General features: G+C 37.7%; 1 protein-coding gene across 6 annotated transcripts in view; it reads left to right on the top strand.

Annotated features, from left to right (window-relative positions):
* RAPGEF4 (Rap guanine nucleotide exchange factor 4) overlaps positions 1 to 20,144 on the top strand; it is a 161,225-nt gene that overhangs the window by 118,226 nt on the left and 22,855 nt on the right. For all 6 annotated transcript variants that reach the window (XM_074829126.1, XM_074829128.1, XM_074829129.1 and 3 more), the window contains 12 exons: positions 704 to 764; positions 1,506 to 1,582; positions 2,695 to 2,841; positions 4,140 to 4,255; positions 7,490 to 7,578; positions 9,835 to 9,913; positions 14,333 to 14,483; positions 15,724 to 15,812; positions 16,268 to 16,298; positions 16,540 to 16,618; positions 18,419 to 18,565; positions 19,739 to 19,836. In XM_074829126.1, coding sequence (XP_074685227.1) covers positions 704 to 764; positions 1,506 to 1,582; positions 2,695 to 2,841; positions 4,140 to 4,255; positions 7,490 to 7,578; positions 9,835 to 9,913; positions 14,333 to 14,483; positions 15,724 to 15,812; positions 16,268 to 16,298; positions 16,540 to 16,618; positions 18,419 to 18,565; positions 19,739 to 19,836 — 1,164 coding nt within the window. The remainder of the gene's footprint in view (positions 1 to 703; positions 765 to 1,505; positions 1,583 to 2,694; positions 2,842 to 4,139; positions 4,256 to 7,489; positions 7,579 to 9,834; positions 9,914 to 14,332; positions 14,484 to 15,723; positions 15,813 to 16,267; positions 16,299 to 16,539; positions 16,619 to 18,418; positions 18,566 to 19,738; positions 19,837 to 20,144) is intronic.

The following is a 20,144-nucleotide window of genomic DNA, read 5'->3' on the forward strand; positions in this document are numbered from 1 at the left end:
TGTTTTACAGTGAGAAGAAGCAGTTGTAAACAGTGTCTCACTAGAGGCAACTGCCCAGTCAGTCATAAGAGCTAATCACACCAGAACAATACAAACCCAAGGAGGAGCGGGCTGACACTGAGGGCAGTGTCACATTCTCCAGTTCCTAGAAGAGATAGTGAGCTGGACATTATGACTGGGAAGCTGTCAGGCGGAGAGGGGCCTCAGCAGGTCCAGATGGCTGTGCCTCACAGCTCGACTCAGCAGAAGTGGCCAGACTTACGTCAGTAAGAGGAAGGGTACTGATTTCTCGGGAAAGAACAGGAGTACTGCAGAGCCCCATGGAGTAATTGATAATTACAAGCTGTCTTCTGTAATAGATTAGGTATTACCATTTGAAATTTTCCATCATGTTAATGTTAATTGTTAATGATGGTTTCACATGTGTGTGTATGAAGATAGATGTGGAGACCTGTATCTTAAAGATGCCCTTGTCTGAGCCATTTGGAGCCAGGAAATGTAGAGGCTCATGTTCTGTAAAGCCAATCAGTAGGAAATAGGACATCAAGTGAAGCAGACCATTGTCTGTCTGTGTGACTGTGAATGAGTGCTGAACAAGGCAGAGGGAAGGAAAGCCGTGACTGTAGTGTATTATGTGACTTCCTCTCACCAAGAAGAATAAGATACCTGTAAAAACTCTTAATTTCTCTCTCTTTATTTTAAGGTAAAGCGAGAATTAGCAGGTGTCCTCATTTTTGAGTCACATCCCAAAGCAGGAACAGTCTGTAAGTAAATGGACTCCTGTCCTATCTTCTTTCTCATCTGTGGCATGAACATTTAAATTCTTAATGTTTAAATGCAAGAGCCAAACTTGGATGCACTCTTCAAACTTGACTGGCGCTCAGTGTTTAAAACCTGAGGTAATAGGTGTTGGCTTAGTCTGTTGCCGGTTGCAGGGACAGTACCAAAAGTAATTCTATGTCCTTGGTTGGATGTATGTATCACCTGCAATTTGGGTGTGTATTTATCTAGAATTTTGGGTTGAGCCAATCTCTATTTAAAATGTATTTTAGTATTATCCTTGTATTTAAAAAAATCTTGCTGCACAAAATAAAGGATTTAAAATGTTAGATCACTCAGACTTATTTATACTGAGAAGTTTTAGCAAATGAATGTCAAATTCACAGCCACTACAGAACTGGTTTAGAACATGGTTCTACTGGTAGGCTCTAAATCTGTGTGGTGATTAACCTTATATGTATCAATAAAGTAGTTGTTGCAATTGTCATGGAAAATAAAAGCAACTTTCACATCAGCATAATAAAATAATTACTGTATGGGTGTGGGTTTTTTTTTTTCTCAAATCTGAAGACAGTTGCTTTTAAAATCATTGTATGCCCTTTTTCAAGGTAGACATTACTATGACTGCAATAGAGTTACCTTGAATTTTATTGAGTGCAGAATCTGGCCCATTTATCTTTTGAATAACTATATTCTCACCATAAAATCTTTTCTCTCTCTTGTAGTATTTAATCAGGGAGAAGAAGGTACTTCTTGGTACATTATCCTAAAGGGATCAGTAAACGTAGTCATTTATGGCAAGGTATTTTTTTCAGAAGCCTTTTTATATGATTCTTATTATTGAAATTGTAAGAGTAAACTTTGAAGGAATACAGTTTAATTTAGAGCAAAATTACTTTGTCTGAGGAAACAAATTGAATGTAATTTTATTAAGAAATGATCCAGTGGTTTCACTGATTATGCTTCCAGTTGATTGCTGTATAATTTCAGGATATATTACACACTTTCTGAATATAATTCAGCAGAGTTACATCAGTATCTTTAGGAGAAAGTAATTTGCTGGAATTTGGTGAATTGCCAGACTTCTGTCTCATGAGGGGTTTTGCCCTGTCCCTTTACCACTATATTCTCTTGCATTTGTATGGCTAACTTTTGTCATGCATGTCAGGCATGTCTGACAGAAGTACTGCTTTGTTACTAGTGGTTCTCAGGTTGGTTGAACCCCTCCCAAATTTATGCTAGCTCTTCATTTTAGTTAAGCTATAGACTGAAAAGCATCTCTATTAAATTTCCTGTTTATGAGAGAGGTTTTTCAAGGTGAAAAATAGGGCTTTGGTACACAGCAATCCCTTGAGTCTTTAAAAATCCCTAATTCCCTATTGATTTCTCATTCAGTAGCTGAGAATCCTCCATTCTGAACACCAAGCATTTCACCAAAATCCAGCATAGAGGCCCTGGTGCTAAGTCTTTTCCCAAGTAACCCATATTTAGCTACGTTTTTTACATCACTGGGTGGGCCAGATCCTCTGTTACTATAAACTGGAGTAAATGGAGCACTGCTGATTTACACCAGCTGAGGATGTGGTGGTTTATGATCTTAACTTGATCTTATTTTTTAGGGCCTCTATAAATAAAACCCAAACAACTCAACAAATTTCTGTCTTCAGCAGGGCTAGAAGACTCCTTCAAGCTGAATGTAATTTCAGAGAACAAGCCAATTCTTTTCTATTCTTGCCTTTCTTTAGTAATAACCAGCTATCAAGTATTGTTTCCTAGTCATTATTTTGGCTGTTGATTTCCTGCCAAATAGATTTGTTTTGGTATTTGATTGTGAAGTCCGGTGTTTGTACAAGGACTTTCAATAAATCCAGAGTAATGATGGGTTTCTGCGTGTAAATGTTTTGCTCTGTGCAGGGTGTGGTATGTACTCTACACGAAGGAGATGATTTTGGCAAGTTAGCACTTGTGAATGATGCTCCCAGAGCAGCATCCATTGTTCTGCGTGAAGACAACTGCCACTTCTTGAGAGTAGACAAGGAGGACTTCAACAGGATCCTTAGGGTAAGAGTGGGAAGGGTCATCCTGACAGCATGATATCAGAACTTGCAAATTTTTCTAGAGTGTGTCTTATAGATATATTGATATTGATAACCTTGCTTGAAGGAATTTTTTAATTGCAGAACAGAGGTGTGACAGAATAGAAGGTCAAGTAAGGAATATATTAATCATCTTTTCTCTTTTTCTGTTCCTAGCTCAGCCATGAAAATGGAACCAAATGAAATCTTTTGTCTCTCACATTTCTGTGGTCTAGAATTTGCCAAGTGCTCAGGTTTTCCTTATGCTGTCCAGGATTTCTAGGTGATCTTCCATCCAAATATTGAATAAAACAAGATCACCTGTTCTCCCAGATAGGTCAGTGTCAGGTACCTTAACCTCAATAGATTCAAGGCAGGTTCAAGTGGCAAGTTAAGTAAGCTACTGGAAGTACACAGATGTCTTTATCAGAGAGCTCTAGAAAGATATTCCCAGATTAATTTTACAGTTATTCACTTTAGGGCAGATGTGTTCCTAAGCTCAGTTGTAATTCTGTAAATACAGGCTGTTTTGCAATCATTCATAGTATAGGAAGTCAAAACCAGTATCATCCTGTATGCGAATGTATACATGCCCAGTATTGCAGCAATAAAACCATTCTAGACAGGGTACTGTGCTAGAAAAAGACCATAAGATTGTGTTTACTGTACAAAAGGGAATGAGGATCTGATTGGCAGTAAGGTCGGGTTGGCCATGGAGACTCCCAACTGATTTAGCTTTGGTCGATACTTCAAAAAAGATCAAAGACCGTGGTCTTACTGATTTTCATCTGTGTTATTTGAATGCATATTATGTTTAATTCTTCTGTTTTTTCTTTTTCTACTATGATCTGGTAATAGAAAATGAAAAGTTTACTGACAGTTTACTGAGCTAAGACTCACCATTTTTAAGTGCCTTTTTTTAAAAAAAAGAGAAAGGTCAGATTATAGATAATAATGTTCATATATAAATGGGGATAGAGATTACATTACACATGGAAAGTTTGGGGTGGGGACTGTTTTTTGGCAACTTTTTTTCTTTTGCCATAGCCAGAGATTTTTCACATGGTTCTTGCTCTAGTACCTCTCACAATTCTCTGCCTCTTTCCCCAGCGCCAGTTCTTCCCTCTTGATTCTGCCTGTGAGAAAAGCAGAATAAAGATAGATAAATACAGGGGGAAAGAACCAACCCCAGACTCTTTTGTGTTTGAAAGTCATGCACTTTTTCAAGTAACTAATCAGCCAAATCGGGTGCAATTACTTTATTAAAAGTAACTTGTCTTGCAGGATGTGGAAGCAAATACAGTAAGACTCAAAGAACATGACCAAGATGTCTTGGTGTTGGAGAAGATCCCAGCAGGAAACAGAGTTTCTAATCAAGGAAATTCACAGCCTCAGCACAAGTATGTTTTCATTCAATAGTGCAAATGTCAGACAATGATTAACCTTTTCATATGGTATTATTATCCAAACAATAGCATATTCCCCCTTTCTATGGAAGAATGCAGTGCATATAAAGTTTTCTTTTTTTAATCATCAGCTGATCACATGCCCCATACTGGATAATATATCCATTTCCAGCAGCACACCAGTTTTATGTCTTTACACAATAATTCTCTAAAGATCTCACTGTAAATACTTATCTCATGTAATAGCTTCTAAATAGACTGCACATGGAGAATGCTGAAACCCTATTAAGCTGAGCTGCTGTGTAAAAGACGTGAGGAAAATACATTGTTTTATTGTTAAGTACAGATATTTTCATTTTGGATTTTGAGTTCTAGATTCTGATAAGAGTTTGCTGTGTACAATTTATATACAAAATGAAGATCTCATGTAATGAAAGTTGCACAGCTTATCTTACACAATAGGTTTGCACTGTAATAACAATATTCATTATATTTTCTTTACTTTCTTACTGAAAGGGAACAAGTACAATTCTGTTTGGATACTACTGCGGTAAGAGTAGAGTGAGGCTATTATCATTCCAAATGTTGGTAAAACCCCTAAAGGCTTTTGTAAAAATGTTGCTAATGGATGCACAGTTTTCTTCAGAAGTGCTGGACAACTCCAACAAAATAAGCACCAAGAAGTTTTGAATCCTTTACCCTTACCCTTACTTTTTCTCAAAGAAAGAGCTAGTTTACTGTGAGATATTTGGGGATTTCATATACCTATTTTATCTGCATAACTGAATATAAAGATTTGTAAAGATCTGTGAAAGGTTGAATAATCCATTTCCTGTATTTTATAGACACATTTCACATATTTCAGAAACTGCTGTTTCATCTTTCACTTGATCTATTAGAAAAATAAACTATGCTACCAGGAAAACATGTACTCTTAGAACAATTTTTTCTTTGTCTAAATGAAGGGAATTTGACTGCAGCCAGTGGATTTGCATCAGCAGCTGCAATGCACAGCAACTTGGTCATAGATTTAAATCCATTTTCTTGGGTCTGATATGTTTTTCATGCTTTCAAAAGTGAAAGCGTCATTTAAACATTTTTCAAAAATTACCTTCCTTGCAAACACTTTGCACCAGCATTATTTGTATTATTTAACATTTTCTTGTTCAGTATTTGATAAAAATAACTAGACACTTATGGTTAAGTTAGGCTGTATTTTAGAGCTTACGTTCCAGAAATATTTTCAGGTAAGGTTCAGAATTTAATTTCTGTAAATATTTTATGCATTTGGTCAGCTTTTGGGTACTATCAATGTGCCAGCAAGGGAGCTTTTGCTGGTAACAATGACAAATAAACCTAAACTGCACAAAAGAGGAAGCTACCTTGGAAGTTCACTGTCTGCTTTTCAGCTGTCAGATTACTTTGTCAGTAGTGTGTTGGCAGTGTCTTGTTGTTTAAAATCTTTTGAAATGAGTTCACTGGTTTTGAAGATGACATTTCTTTTGTTTCTTTTGTTAGTAAATAGAAAGAGTTGCTATGTTTATGCTTGAGAGTTCAAATCAAAGTTACTGATGTATTCTGATTTCCAGAATGTGTTACTGGAATGTGTTAGTTGAGTGTTCAGTACTTTTGAAAATCACTGTGCCTAAAAGAGGAGCTTAACAAGGGTCTCTTAAAGGCTTACTGCTTTGCCCTTAATTGGGTAGTTTCCATCTCTGATATCCCTTTAGATGAGCTGCCCTTTGGGCTTTGCTCCCTAAGCAGGTACGTAGCATTTGCACTACAGAAATGTTCTGCATCCCAGAGTTGTTCCCTGAGATATCCAGTCAACCAAGAAACTCATTTTCTTCGTCTTAGTCTTGGGGAAAACTTCACACTGGGAGCAGATCCTCTCAGCTGCAGTTTGGATTCTACTGCCTCCTTTACTGAGGAGGCAGAGCTCCTACGTAGCTCCCTGAGCCATGCTTTCAAACAGTGACAGTTTCGCTTGGAAGGACTAGCTCTGAAGTTCTCACTCCCAAGATCTAACTCTATATGGGTGATCACACTCATGCAGGATGAATTCAGCAGCCCTGCAAGTCACTTCACTGTTCATTTTCACTTTCATATTCAGAGTACAGCAACCTGTGATTTCTCTGCTTCACTCACTTAGATACTTGGTTAGTATCTCTGCGAGAATGTGCACTGGCTTAACAAGTGTTTGTGTTCTTGGGACATCAATACAGTTCTTCCAAAGGGGTTGGCAGGTAAAAGAACTGTGACGGTCAGCGCTCAAAGTGAGGAGGAGCTCCCAGGAGCTCAGCTCCACCACTTATTTCTCAGCAGGAGCAGAGTATCTTCACTTCTCGGGGTTTTTTCTTTCTTTTTCTTTTTTTTTTTTTTTTTTTTTAAAGTTTTATACTTTATCAGTTGGATTCAAAAAAAAAAAAAAGAGAAAAAAGATGCAAAGATTGAAAGAATGTAGGGAAAGATAAAAAAATCCAATCTGCAAGGAAAGAAAAAAAAGACGACAGGACAAGTTTAGTGATAACCTATGATATTCTGCTGGTTAAAATCTTGTTTCTGCATGAAGCAGAAAAAACTGACTATTGCACTAGTTTTTTCACCTCCCTAAATTTGCTCCAGGAAATGGTACAATCCTAAGTTTACCCACTGAAAAAACTTACTTCAGCTACCTAAGACATCGCACAAATTTGGAGCTACAGAGTGCTATTCATTATCTGCGCTCATCTTCTCAGACCAACCCCCTGTCAGTGGTGCTGAAAGAAATTGTTTCCTTGCTCTGATACTGATACACTTCAGTTCTCCTTTCATGCTCATAGTAAGTCTGGTAAGACCCTCTAATGACCTCAAATTGCTATCATTACCAAAGTATTTATTTTCAGTGGAGAAGTGTTTTTGATTGTACATCCCCAGGTTTGCACCAGTGCAGCTCTACCGATTGCCGTGTAACTGTGGTGGTGTTATACTGGAGTACTTGTGTGGGGAGGGGACCATCTGTTATCTCACACTGCCTGGGTAGGGTGGAGAGTGTTATTGCTCCCATTTTACAGGGGGGAAGCCAACAGAGATTGTGAGTGGTTTTGTCCTAAGCCACACAGAGATTCTGGTCAGAGCAGGTATTTGTGCTCTGGCACTTGTCAGTCCTGGTCTTCTCACTGGTACACAACTGTTTCTTGATTAGCTGTTTTGCCTGTGAGATACTAACTGCTCCTTTCCCTCCCTCAGGTATATTGTGATGTCAGGAACCCCGGAGAAAATTTTAGAGCACTTTCTAGAAACTATGCGCCTTGAAGCAACTTTAAATGAAGCAACAGGTATCTACATGACAAAGGCTGTATTGTTATTACTCCATAAGATGGCCTTGCTGGGGGAACACCTCAATGTGATACTTTGAAGAGCAGCTAGTGGTATTTTTTCCCAGAATAAGAACTATTCACTGTTCTGAAGCAACCCCGAGAAAGCCTAGGAAATCCAGAATTAAAGATAACAATCCACTCCTCCTAGCCTACTCTACTGTATTTGTACTTTCAGTTCAGAGTAGAACAGCAAAATCTCAAAAGGTGCCAGACCACTAGTCGTAATTTTAATTAGGCACAACTATAAAGCCAGAACAGAGCATGCATTACCACCTGATGATAATGGTACTCATACTTCTTAATACTTATATCTTATGTCACTTAATACTGTGAACTAGCTTGATACCTCCAGTCATTGCATTCTGCTAGTATAAGTATTCCCAAATTTTCATATCCATATCACATTTAAAGTATCACAATTTAAATTACTTGTTTGTGATGCTTTCCCATGTGTGGAGAAAGAAATGTTACTCAAAAGAGAAGAACTCAGCACACCATGGGCCAAGTCCCAAGAATGCAGGTTGCTGCAGCTGCACTTAATAGGCTGCTTTTCATTAGTGTAAAGAGAACAGAGAATTTACATCTAGGGATATAGATATTTACCATCTTAGTAAGTATTTTTATTTTTAAAAAGAGTCAGGCACAAAAAATTAATCCTAATTCTAATAAAGTAATGCAGAGACTTTTATATTCAGCTATATAATACTGCTTTTACATTGCAGATGTCTAAGAAGTATATATTCAAAGGTGTTCTTAAATCCTGTTAATCTGTTACTGACCTCATAGTATTGGAGAAACCTATATAGTGGTCCATCAGTGGTGAAAGAATTGAAAGATTACGGAAATCCTTTTACAGTGTGTGTTTTGACCACTTTTAAGAATAAAACTGATCCTTTTCATAGACACCTGTTTATTATGATTACAAGCAGGATGTTGTTCTTTAAGCTTGCAGATATATAAAAATAAGTTTACTATTCACAGTATGCATGTATTATACATTTTTCTAAAATGAATTATTTTTTAAATCTTTTAAAACTTGTCCCCAAAACATCCAGTGACAAGATAATACCTATATCCTAATGGGATCCAAAATGTCACAATTCACAAACAAAGCTATTTTTAGGATATAGAAGCTCAGAGTGCTGAAAAATCAAATTTTTAGTTTATGCATTCCCTTAATTTAAGAACAGTTAAAATCCACTTTGTTCTGGATATTACGCAAAGAAAAAGTCCCACCCTTCCAGAGGTGAGTTTTTTCAACTAAGAGATATTTTCATATATGAATTACAGTGGAAACAATGATGTAATATTACATTAAACAGTTAACTCACCATATTTTTTCTGACATCCCTTACTTACAGGGTTTTTAAATGTTTCTCTTATCTCAAAAGTTGCACTGTAGAAATGATACCCCAGGGTATTGTGTTTATTGTTTCTCAGTGATTCCATATAACACTTGCATAGTTTAAAAGTCAAATAAAGTTTATTCTCACTGCCAAACTTATTCTGGCCACTGCAGCCAGGCCTTATAAATCCTTCTTGTTGTCACAAATACAAACATAAGGCAAACTGGGATTTATACCAGCACTACAACAGATCATTTTAACAGAAAAAAACAGAGAAAATGTCAATCATATTGTTCATATGTTTTAATGTAAATGTAGCAGTTGTGATACTTTTGAATCAAAACAAAATCAGAAATTTGACTGTCCATTTACCTCTTCTAGGCCTTCTGCTCATTGCTAGGAATTCAGCAAAGAATTAAATTATTTGCCTTCTCCTGTGTAGTATATACTAAATGTGCTGCCTGGTATTGTAGTTCTCTAAAGCCAAATGCAACAACACTTCTTAGGTACCCATGTGTGGCAGGCCTGATTCTTCTTATGCTAAGATCTCTACACTTTTAGAGAAATATATCCAAATATTTCACTTTAGCATAGATGTTTTTTGCTGTGCCAAATTTCCCTATGACACACGCAAATGCCTGTTAACATAAGTGCAATAAAATTCATGCAGACAAGAATAAAAGCTTAATATTTCAGCTCATATTTGTTCATACCCCATTTTCATGCTTAATGCCTACAAAGTGAAAAAAGACTCCTTTATTATCTGCAGAAGACTAATAAGATATTTTAGCTGAAAGAAAACATCCTTGTGATCCCCAAGCCATTTGCAGGGACTTAATTGACTGTTTTCTTTCTTCTTTTTTCACAGATTCAGTTTTAAATGATTTTATTATGATGCACTGTGTTTTTATGCCAAATAGTCAGCTCTGCCCAGCCTTGATGGCACAATATCCTTTTGTAAGCGAAAAGTTACATCCCTTTAACAGCTATCCCTATTGGTGATGAGACTGAAGCTTTCCTCTTTCAAGAAGTACATCACGTTTCATGGAGGCTGTGCCTTGTGAGTAGGTTCTCAGTGCCTGACTAACAGCTGTCCATAGCTCAGCAACTCTGAAATGGATAGTGTGTACCCATGATGAGATACAGTCCCAGAACATGAAAACTGTCTCTTTCATGTGCTGATTACTGTTCCAAGGGAAAGAAATGTACTGTCCCTCCACCAGATAAGTGAAATTACATAAAATTTGGATTACCTTTCCTGTATCCTTTCTGGGGTTTTTTTTGACTGAACTACAGCATCTAGATCATTACGTTTTGGTGATTTCAATGGTCCACTTTATAGATTACAAGCTGCAAACTGCCTCAAGCAAAAGAGTGCCTAAACTAGTAGAATAATGAGTAAGTAGTTCCTAGGTTCTGTCATAATAGTTACGAATAAAAATGAATAAAAATAATAATAATCTATAATAATAGTCTATAGCAAATGTTCACAAACTGCAAGAAACTTCGATTTCATGCAAATACCTAGGAGATGAAAGCTTACAGTGGATAGCATCTAGAGCTGGAGTGATTCTTGTACTGTCTGCATGTGTTACGGGAGTCTGTGAAATGTCCATCATTCAGTTACTGACAGGTCATTTGGTTTGGGGAGCTGTTGGGCACTGAGGGTTTTCCTTGTGCAAGTGACTTGAAGGTATCAAGTGACTGGGAGCATTAAATAAACATATAATGTTTTCTGTTTTATAGAATTCTGACAGGGATATAATAACTTCAATTCCCTATTTATTTTTTTAGAATCAGATTGGTGTGAAAGTGTGCTTTCCTTAAAGCTCAGCGGGGCGAGTGACATCTGGGAAAGCTAACACCCTGAAACCACAAAATAGAGCATCACATCCTTGTCTGGCAAGCTTGAGAATCCATTTGTGTTACTCCTAGCAAGGACAGTAATTGTTTTGAAAACCTTTGGACCCATAAAACTGGTCTGCAGAAAATTGTTTGTACACCTGAAACAAACACATTTTCCAAAACCACATAGTTTTGGATATCTAAAGTATTATGAAATGCTGTTGCTGACAGCTTTGAGAGGGGAAGAAAAGGGCAGCAGTTTTTATGTTGTTTTTTTTCCTGATTTATCTAACTCATATTATTCATTCAGTCCATTTGGGACTCAGGCTTCTCTATCCTCAGTTCTAATAGTATACATCCGATATCCAGTAACAGGGAAAATCAGATGCATAAGCAAAATGTACCTCATTGTTTAGAGGGGAAAAGCATTTCTGAAGATCAAAGTGATCCGCATTCACTTGTGATGAAATCTGTTCTGGAGATGAGCCTAAGACCATGGTCTTAAGTGGGTCATGGCAGGCATCATGCTAATTCTTTTCAGGGAGGAGGAGGAGTGCTGGAAGTAACTGGTATCCCACTGTTTTAGTGTCAGCTTTTCCTAGAGCTAAATTATTGTTTGTTTGGTCCAATTTGAATATGGAAAATCAAACTGTGCTCTGTTGATTGTACCATTGAAATTTATTGTTAGAGTTGAAAGGTTGCTAACAAAGCTCATCTTTTTAGAGCAAGATGACTCTACAAAAATGTTTGCTGGTGCTGTGAGACTACGGAGAGATTAGGTATGCTCAGTGAGGAAATTAAAACAGAAAAAGAAGAAAGGTGATTCAGTCAGAGACGCTGTTTTTGCTCCAGCTCCCAATTTTGAATCAATAGAAGTCTATTTTCCTACACCCACTTAGGATACTATTTTAGCTGGCAACATGCAAGTATGAGTAGAGCTAGACCACTGTAGTGCTTTCAAGCATAGTACAGGGTGTAAATTATTTGGGTTTTCACTTCTTTTACAACAGCGTTTTGACATCTGTAAATTCTTTAATCCTGAAAGGAATGGATGGGTGCATCATTTTGGCTAAGTACCATTATTGCTTGCTGCGGATTCAGTGCTTGTACTGTGTGTCCCTTGGCACACCACTCTTTTTTAGTCATTATATGGATCCTGCAATATTTAAAAAAAATCACATACTCCCTTTTTTATAGGGAAGCAAAGGGCGTGCTCCCCTGTCCTGGATCATGACATCAGTCCTGTGTGTTGGACCAAGGCCCCTGTTTCCCTCTCTTCTTCACAGAGATGGAAATGGACAAATTCTCAGAGCTACAGCTTGCCAGAGGGAGGCAGGACAGAGCCCAAAAGAAAACTTGAAATAGAGTAGCACTTCCAAAATGCACTTGGAATAGTGCAAGTGTGCATCTTTAAAGGACCACTGTCTAAATACTTACGAAGTATAAACTCCTGTTCTGCTCTCTGTAGATGATAGTCCTTTAGCATGTTTCTGTATGAAAATTTTGTGAACCTTCTTTACCATCATGCCAGCAAAATAGTTTGCATTCTACTGTAGTAATTGGTGCTGATTTTGCACAGCTCTTGATATGGTTAAGTGTTCCCACGCAAGGAAGAACAGACTTCAGAATTGCTTCCATTTCCTAGCATATGCCAGGCATAATTAGAAATATACATATTGAACTCTAACCATTTTGGTGTTGATAAATATTTTACAATTATCTGACACTTGTTGCAAGTATATGTGATATTTTACTTCTCATTGCAGTCTGCAGTGAAGCTGCATCCTGTAGGTCCTATAAAAATGGGAGAACCCTTCATTGACTTTCCCTGTGATAATGTTAATAAAAGACCAATTAATATAAATGAGCAGTAAAAATACAGAAAAATTACCAGTGCCTGTGGTGAGTCAGTTAATAAGAAAGTAAAAATACATGAAATAATTACAGTGTTTGAAAGGTAAAAATGGCATGAGAAAAATGACTCAGTAGAATATTCAACTTGCTTCCTGAGAGATTAGAACACATAGCTTACAATATATTATTTACTTCTTACAACCCTTTGACTTATTTACTCCCATAAATATACTGATATGTTTAGTTCTCTACTTATTTTAAACTTTTATGAATGGAATTAAAATGCAGATTTCTAAAAGTTTGTCAGTCAAATGAGCACCCCAGTAACCCTGGTAGCATGCAAATCTCTGCAGGGGTTTTGGGCAGGAGGATCATTTGAAAAGTGTGAGTTAATAGAAATTTTTTCCATTATATTTTATTGGTATTTATTAGAGAAATGCTTCTAAATGAGAAGCTTAAAATAAATATCTTAGATAATTTTGATTTCTAATTAATATTTTAATTTTCTAATTAATATTTTAAAATATTGTGTTAGAGCAACTGAAAGTGCACCTTGAAAGGATGCTGGTTTTCGCTGTGAGTGAGTGAGTGTCAGTATTTTAATATTAAATGTTGCTATGTAATTGGGAGTAGTATTATTTGTGACAATCCAGATCAGAATTTTGGTATCTGGGAAGAAAAATTCAAGATGTAACTGTACTCGTTCTGTCCTTACTTCAACCGTCAGTGTTTTGGAAACAGTTTAAATATATATTGTTAACCTCTGATCAGTGAGAAGTAGGCACACAAATTATCATATCTGGCTTCTGCTGGGGATTCTTCTTCATTGTTGCATAGGTTAAAGGCTGAAATTATCTCAGTTTATTGCCCATTGTGGCTTTAGTTTTTTCTTGGTTTCTTCCTTTCAATAAATGTTACTTTTGGCCTTTTTGCTATTTGCATATTTTTGTAATGTTGACACTTCATCCTTAAAAAGGTCAATGAAATGTTCCCATTTTTTCTCATTGTTTTTCAAAAAAAAAAAGCTATACAAAGTATTGTGTCCCAAATACACTTTATTTGATAGAGTGGAAACTTGATTTCCTCATATGTAAAATGAGGCTACTAGCAAATTTATTATTTTAGCCCATGTCTCTATAGTCAGTTTAGGCTGTAAACCTCCAGGTCTTCTGCCATAATGGGACTGAGGTTCACTTTGGGTTACAGTAACTTCTAACAATAAAAGGAATAACACTGGTGGTTCATTCCAGTAGTCTTCCTCACAAATAGAAGACTGGAATTGTTAATAAACACAAAGTGACATTTTTCATTTTCTTCCAACTGTCTCCAGAGAACAAGAAGGAGAAACATCCTTCCTCAGTCTCCATGGTTAATCTTCTCTATTGTTCCAAGTGTCATTTCTGTTCTGCTCCCCTACAGCAACAGTCTCTGTGGTGGGATTATGATCATGCCTGTGCTCTTTAGAGAATTCACTTTCTTTCTACTTTTTAGTATGAACGTGAAAGGTTCACAAGTCTTTATGCTAGCAGCAGTCAGAAATCAAAAGTATATATTGGAAGGTTATGTTTGAACACTCTGAAAATGGTTTGTTGGAAGTCAGTTGTTTGTGAATTCATACTGTTTTTGCTATTTTCAATCACTGAGCGTTTTCCTTGACACCATGGCACCTATCATGCCCAGCCTTCCCAGGGTACAGAGCAGGAGAAAATGGATTATGCCCTCAACAATAAAAGGCGAGTCATTCGACTGGTTCTCCAGTGGGCTGCTTTATATGGAGATTTACTACAAGAAGATGAAGCAGCAATGGCCTTTTTGGAGGTATAAAGGAATCGTTGTATCATTGTACTGAAAAGCACCTACCAGGCACGATAAGCTGAAAGCCTGTTCCCAGTCTGTAGAATTCTGTTATGAACTAAAGACAAGTAGGTCATTTCAAAGTGCAAACTCATAACTCTCTTTTCTCGGTTTTAGCTGCAGACAGTATGTGCACTACAACAGTGCTTGAACCATTGTCAACCTCTGGACCTCTGAAAATATCTGCTGGAGTTGCAGACCCCTTTCAAAGCACTGCATGGGTAGATTGCTTTATAGCAATAGATCAATTTGCTTTTTTTAGTATTTTCTTGTGAATAGTTCAGAGGCTCTACAGGTTGAACTGGGAGGCTGTTTATGCCTGCCTGAGGTGTGCCAGGAAGGAGCTGGAGGATTCTTGCTCTACAAAACCAAAACCCCTTTCCATTTATTCCTCAGACATTGGTTGTAAGGTCTTTGTGGTAGATGCCATATCCTTGTATTTCTAAGGTAAGATGCACTGCCAATGTCATGTTACGTCATCATGATTGCCATTATTATTATATATTGTTTATGGAACACAATCTCATATGTTACTGGCTGAAGGGAGGTTCTTGCCCCAAAGAGCTTAAAACAATCTAAGATAAGAGTTAGCGGAGGGTAATTGAGAGGGGCTTTAAGTATGACAGACGTATAGCAAACCTGCGTGGGAAAGCTTTTAAGTTTTGGAGACAGTCATAATGTCTTTCATTAGTCCAGAAGTTAAAGAACAATTACTAGTTGCAAAGATCCTTCGTTTGGACAGTTTTATGTAGGTGTGGCAGGAAGAGGTCTGAGTAGGGTTTGAAAGAGGGTAATATTGTAGTGGACTGGAGTAGCTGAGAGTCAACAACTCAGTAGCAAATGAACCACTGAGGACTACAACAGCAGTGGGTAAAATAAACCTATTGTGCCAGATTATTTATGAATTTTATAGTCTTTATCCTTGATAATCTGAAAATGCAGTTTTTGCACAAGCAGTCAGTGGTTACACAGTGAGCTAAGGAGCCTCATCAGGCTCCCCTTCTGCATGTGTAGCTCTTGCTTTAAATCAGCTGGAGATAAACAAGTAGAAGTAATAGAGGGTTGGGCCCAGCATGTGTTCCTCTATGCAGATTATAATTCTTTATAGTCATTAAACTATCAGATGTCATCTCATAATCCTCTATCCTGAGTACCGCTCATTTACCCCTATAGTTATTTAAAGACTATTCTGTATCATTTACAGGAATTTTATGTATCTGTATCAGATGATACTAGAATGATTGCAGCACTAAAGGAGCAACTTCCAGAGCTAGAGAAAGTTGTAAAGCAAGTGTAAGCACAGTTTTTGCTTCTTTCCTTCCCCTGCCCTTTTTCTCAGTAAATAGATGAAGAAAATGTATTGCTTATATCAATTAAAAATCCATTCAGTCATACAAGACAATGTTTGCATGCAAGCTTGTTCAGATGAATGTTTGTGGCCCTCTCTTTCCACATCATTCTTGCAAACACCAAACTGTCATTAAAAGGTGGACAGAAGGAGTAAGAGATTATGTACACACCACTGAAACTAAACTGGATGCTTATTTCATGGTTATATGAACTTTGTATGGTATTTTCCCTGCCTTGGTCATAGATTAACTATGGTATTATCTAGTCTTTTCATATATGCAAACATGAGTATGTTGATACTGTAGTTTGACAAGTGGTCCATGTTCTATAGGTGATTTTATACACAAAATCTTCCAGGTAATATTTAATGATATATTCTGTGCTTTACCTTTTTATAGTTCTGAAGAACCTAAAGCACCACAAAAGAAGGTAAGATAATTTATTTATCCATTTTCTAAAGTAAAAACTTTAGAACAGCAAATGCATAAGCATGTTCTCTTTAGTAATCATGGATATATTAAAATAACACATTGAGAAATAGTTTTTAACGTTGTGTCAAATTTTGCATTGCTACTCTTTTTCCTGCCATTGATAAGAGATCTATTGTAGTTCATGTCTACCCCATAATGTTTCTTTTGCATTAATATGAATCCTGATGATGCCTTTTCAGCACAAAGTTCTTCTGCAGCTGTTCAACACAACTGATGACAGAGCACAGAAACGGCAGCCTATCAGGGGCAGCGACGAAGGTGAGTTCCTTCTCTGCAAAGTTTTCTTGAGCCACTGAGATTTGCAGTAAATTTGCCTTTCTCAAACAAATGGTTTAAAAATAAACAGAGGTACCTACCTACAGTTTTGAAGCCTGGCCTGAAGCAAACTGTTTGCTCTTGCTAGATGAACATTCTCCATCATTGATTTGAAGCACTTGTGGTCTTTTCCCTTTGTTATTTGTGCTATCAAACACTTCCACAGAGGAAGATGTAAAAACCTTTAAAATAGGGAATGAACAAAACAGGTAAGAACCAGTACAGTGTCCGTGCAGGTAATGGCAGTGCAATAAATAGTGGGTGCTGAAGGTCACGTTTGAGCCTCTCTCTCCCCTGCGTAGTTTGAGCTAACATGTACAGCTGTTCGTTTGCAAGATAGGAGTGGAGCAGATAATCATGGCATGGATCTCTGCCCTGTGGCACACAGCCTAGAAAACAAAATCTGCTGGTTTGCCCTATTGCTATTGTTTGATTCTCTGAAGAGATTAAGGTAAAATTTACAGTAGTGTATCAGAATATCATTTTCAGTTGTACTGGCTTTTCCTATTGTCCTTTATTTCAGTCAGGTTAAAGCACTGTTATGTGAACAAAATCCTGAGCTCTGCTGATGAGATCTGTTCATTGTAAAGATATACGCCCCTTAAAACTCGTCAATCTGAGGATTTCTTTGCAACTGCTAGGGCCAATCTCTCAATGGTTGTTTTGGTGCATCTTCATCACAGAAAATAGCTCCTGCTTCAAGGTGTTTGATATTAAAGGATAGCGCTTGCTAGTGAAAAACAGTAAAAATAAGGGAACAAAATGCAAGGTCATATAGCTGAGAAAGCTGGTGGCATAAATCAAACCAACAGAAGAGCCATTTCAAAAGCTGAAAGTAACTGCATATCAACAGCAGACATCCTGCCGGCCATGCAGCTTCTGTTGTCCATATCAGTGTTTCTTCTAGGTCTACAAAGAGCAAAACAGTTGCTGCTGCCAGGGGAGTACTCCTTTTTGTGTCTGTGTGGACAGGCAGTAACTGCCCCTTCTATATGGCTGCACCTGTCTCATTCGCAGGGCAGGCAGCACACTGAACAATGAAAATCCGTGGACAGCTATAACCCCAGGGGCTATCTGGTTTGGCTTGACAGCTGAGCTGAAGGAGTATTTTTCTAACTTCTGTCTTAAATTCATATGACTTTGGGCTGCCTTGCTTTTTGCAGGCTAATGTACTATCACATTGGTTCCTAGGCAGCCAGAGGCCTGGATTTATGTATTACACTGTGAGCCAATTCGTACTGTACACTCAAGTGTATTCTTATTGTTAGGGTATTTTTGTTCATTGTCTATGACATTCTTGATTCAGCAATTATATACTTGCTTGTAAAAAACAGGTTGCCACACAGTTTAAGGAAACTATTTTCAAATATGTTTTGTAAATATGAAACTTATTTTCCTGTAATTAAGAGAGTTCGCAGCCAGCTTTCCTAACTCTTGAAAAGAAGTGTTGATTTAAAATATTATAATGTCTGGAACATAACAAAGTGCCAGATTAAATTGGCATCCATAAATAACGAAACACTAGTACTTCATGGTTTACTAAAAGCTCTGGGAAATCAGAGATTTCTGTACTAGAAGCTGTAGAACATCTGAGGAATGGGGACCTATGAAAACTGTAGTAATTTACTGTTGCTTTATTTGTTTCATTTGTGAGGAGTGGTTACTGAAGTGAAAGTGATTTGTACAGTGAAGTCTATGTGGTTGTTACACTTGGCATACACAGAACAGTCTTTTTTTCTTTAGTTCTGTTTAAGGTGTACTGCATAGACCAAACCTATACCACTATCCGGGTGCCAGTGTCTTCCTCTGTGAAGGAAGTGATCAGCGCAGTAGCAGATAAGCTGGGTTCTGGAGAAGGCCTCATCATAGTAAAGATGAGTTCAGGAGGAGGTACTGTATTTGCATCATCTTAAACACTTCTCACTTACAGTGAAGCAGAATGTCGGGAGGGATTGAAAGTCAAGGCTTTTTTATCCATGTGCATGTTTGGCTGGTACAGAGGATCTGTCTTAGAGGCAAGTCCTTTCCCTACTGCAGGCACAGACTGGAGCTCACATGCGAGACAGGAAAAATGGAGAAGCTTGTGTATCTGCATGTTACAGAGTAGAGCTACCCCAAGTTCCCTTCACTGTAACATTTGTAAGAGTTTTTTAACAACAGAAATGGGAGGTTAGCATGGATAATGCCAGGCTAGACATATGAATCAGCAACAGCAGAAAACACTGCAGCGCAGACATTCCAGTAGTGGTCACTACCCTTCTGGCCACTCTGTCCATGCAAATCACTGCTGAGCAACTTAGTGCCAAGCCCCCATTATAGACTCTGGAAATGGGAGAGTAACTGCAAGGTGAATTCTGCTGGAGAATTGGTGTTGCTGAAGTGCTCTGGTTGAGTATGACTGTGTGGACACACGCAGAGCTAATGAGCGCTGTGTTGGAAGGCATTTTTGCAAACAGTGATGCCTGCCAAAAACAGCTCACTTCCTGAGAACTGACTCCAGGCGGCTCTACTTTTTGCAGTTGCAGCAATTTTTTATTGTCAGATTTGCTGACAGCCAGCGCGTGCTGGAAGAGACTGTTTTGTAAGTTACTTCATTATCTTTTCTTTACCTGTGATGTGATGCTATTTAGAACTGCTGTAATGAGATTTGAATAGTTGCATTTCATCACCTCCTTATGCAGTTACTGTCTTCCAAGGCAATTTCTATTAAGAACATCTCTCCAGATGCTTACAGCTCAGAGAAGAATGAACGGAGTCCCTAATTATGGCTGAATTTTTGCAGGTAGTTTCTAGAGATGGCAGCACAGGCCTCTTGACCTGTCTGCACAGTTTGGGGCTGGGATTCTAGTTCCGTATGCCAGTTCTGTAGGAGACTGGTTTGGGCTGAGCTTGTTGTCACATTTCTTCAATAAAGAGGACCTTGTTGTCATCTATTTTGTATCCTGGGCATTGGCTTACTGTGCAAAATTTGTTCCCAGAAGGGTGATCTGTGCAGCTGTTGGATCAGTCCTGCTGTAAATTCTACATATATATAATAAACAATCTTTTGTTTCATGTTTACAGAAAAGGTTGTGCTCAAACCTCATGATGTTTCAGTGTTTACAACTCTCAGTGTTAATGGACGGCTGTTTGCTTGCCCACGTGATCAGTTTGATTCATTGGTATGTATGTATGCAGTTCTCAGAAAGTTCAATTCTTCAGTTTATTTGAACGCTTGTCCCTTTTTGCATTATCAGTGCTTTAGGTAAAAGCCAGTGGAAACATTCACAACAAAGGGCTTGTCACAGTGCTATGGGATGAGCCCTGAAATTAAAACAAGGTAGTGTTATAATTTCATAAACCAGAGCAGAAATCCATCTGATCCACATGACAGCACTTGATCCCAGTATTCTCTGTGTCACACTGAGCATGTAGGAAGAGCTGAGGTTTGTCACTAAGACATGAAGTAATTCCTGATTACATAATTATC

Source organism: Strix aluco, chromosome 6, assembly GCF_031877795.1.
Source record: "Strix aluco isolate bStrAlu1 chromosome 6, bStrAlu1.hap1, whole genome shotgun sequence".
Classification (NCBI taxonomy): domain Eukaryota; kingdom Metazoa; phylum Chordata; class Aves; order Strigiformes; family Strigidae; genus Strix; species Strix aluco.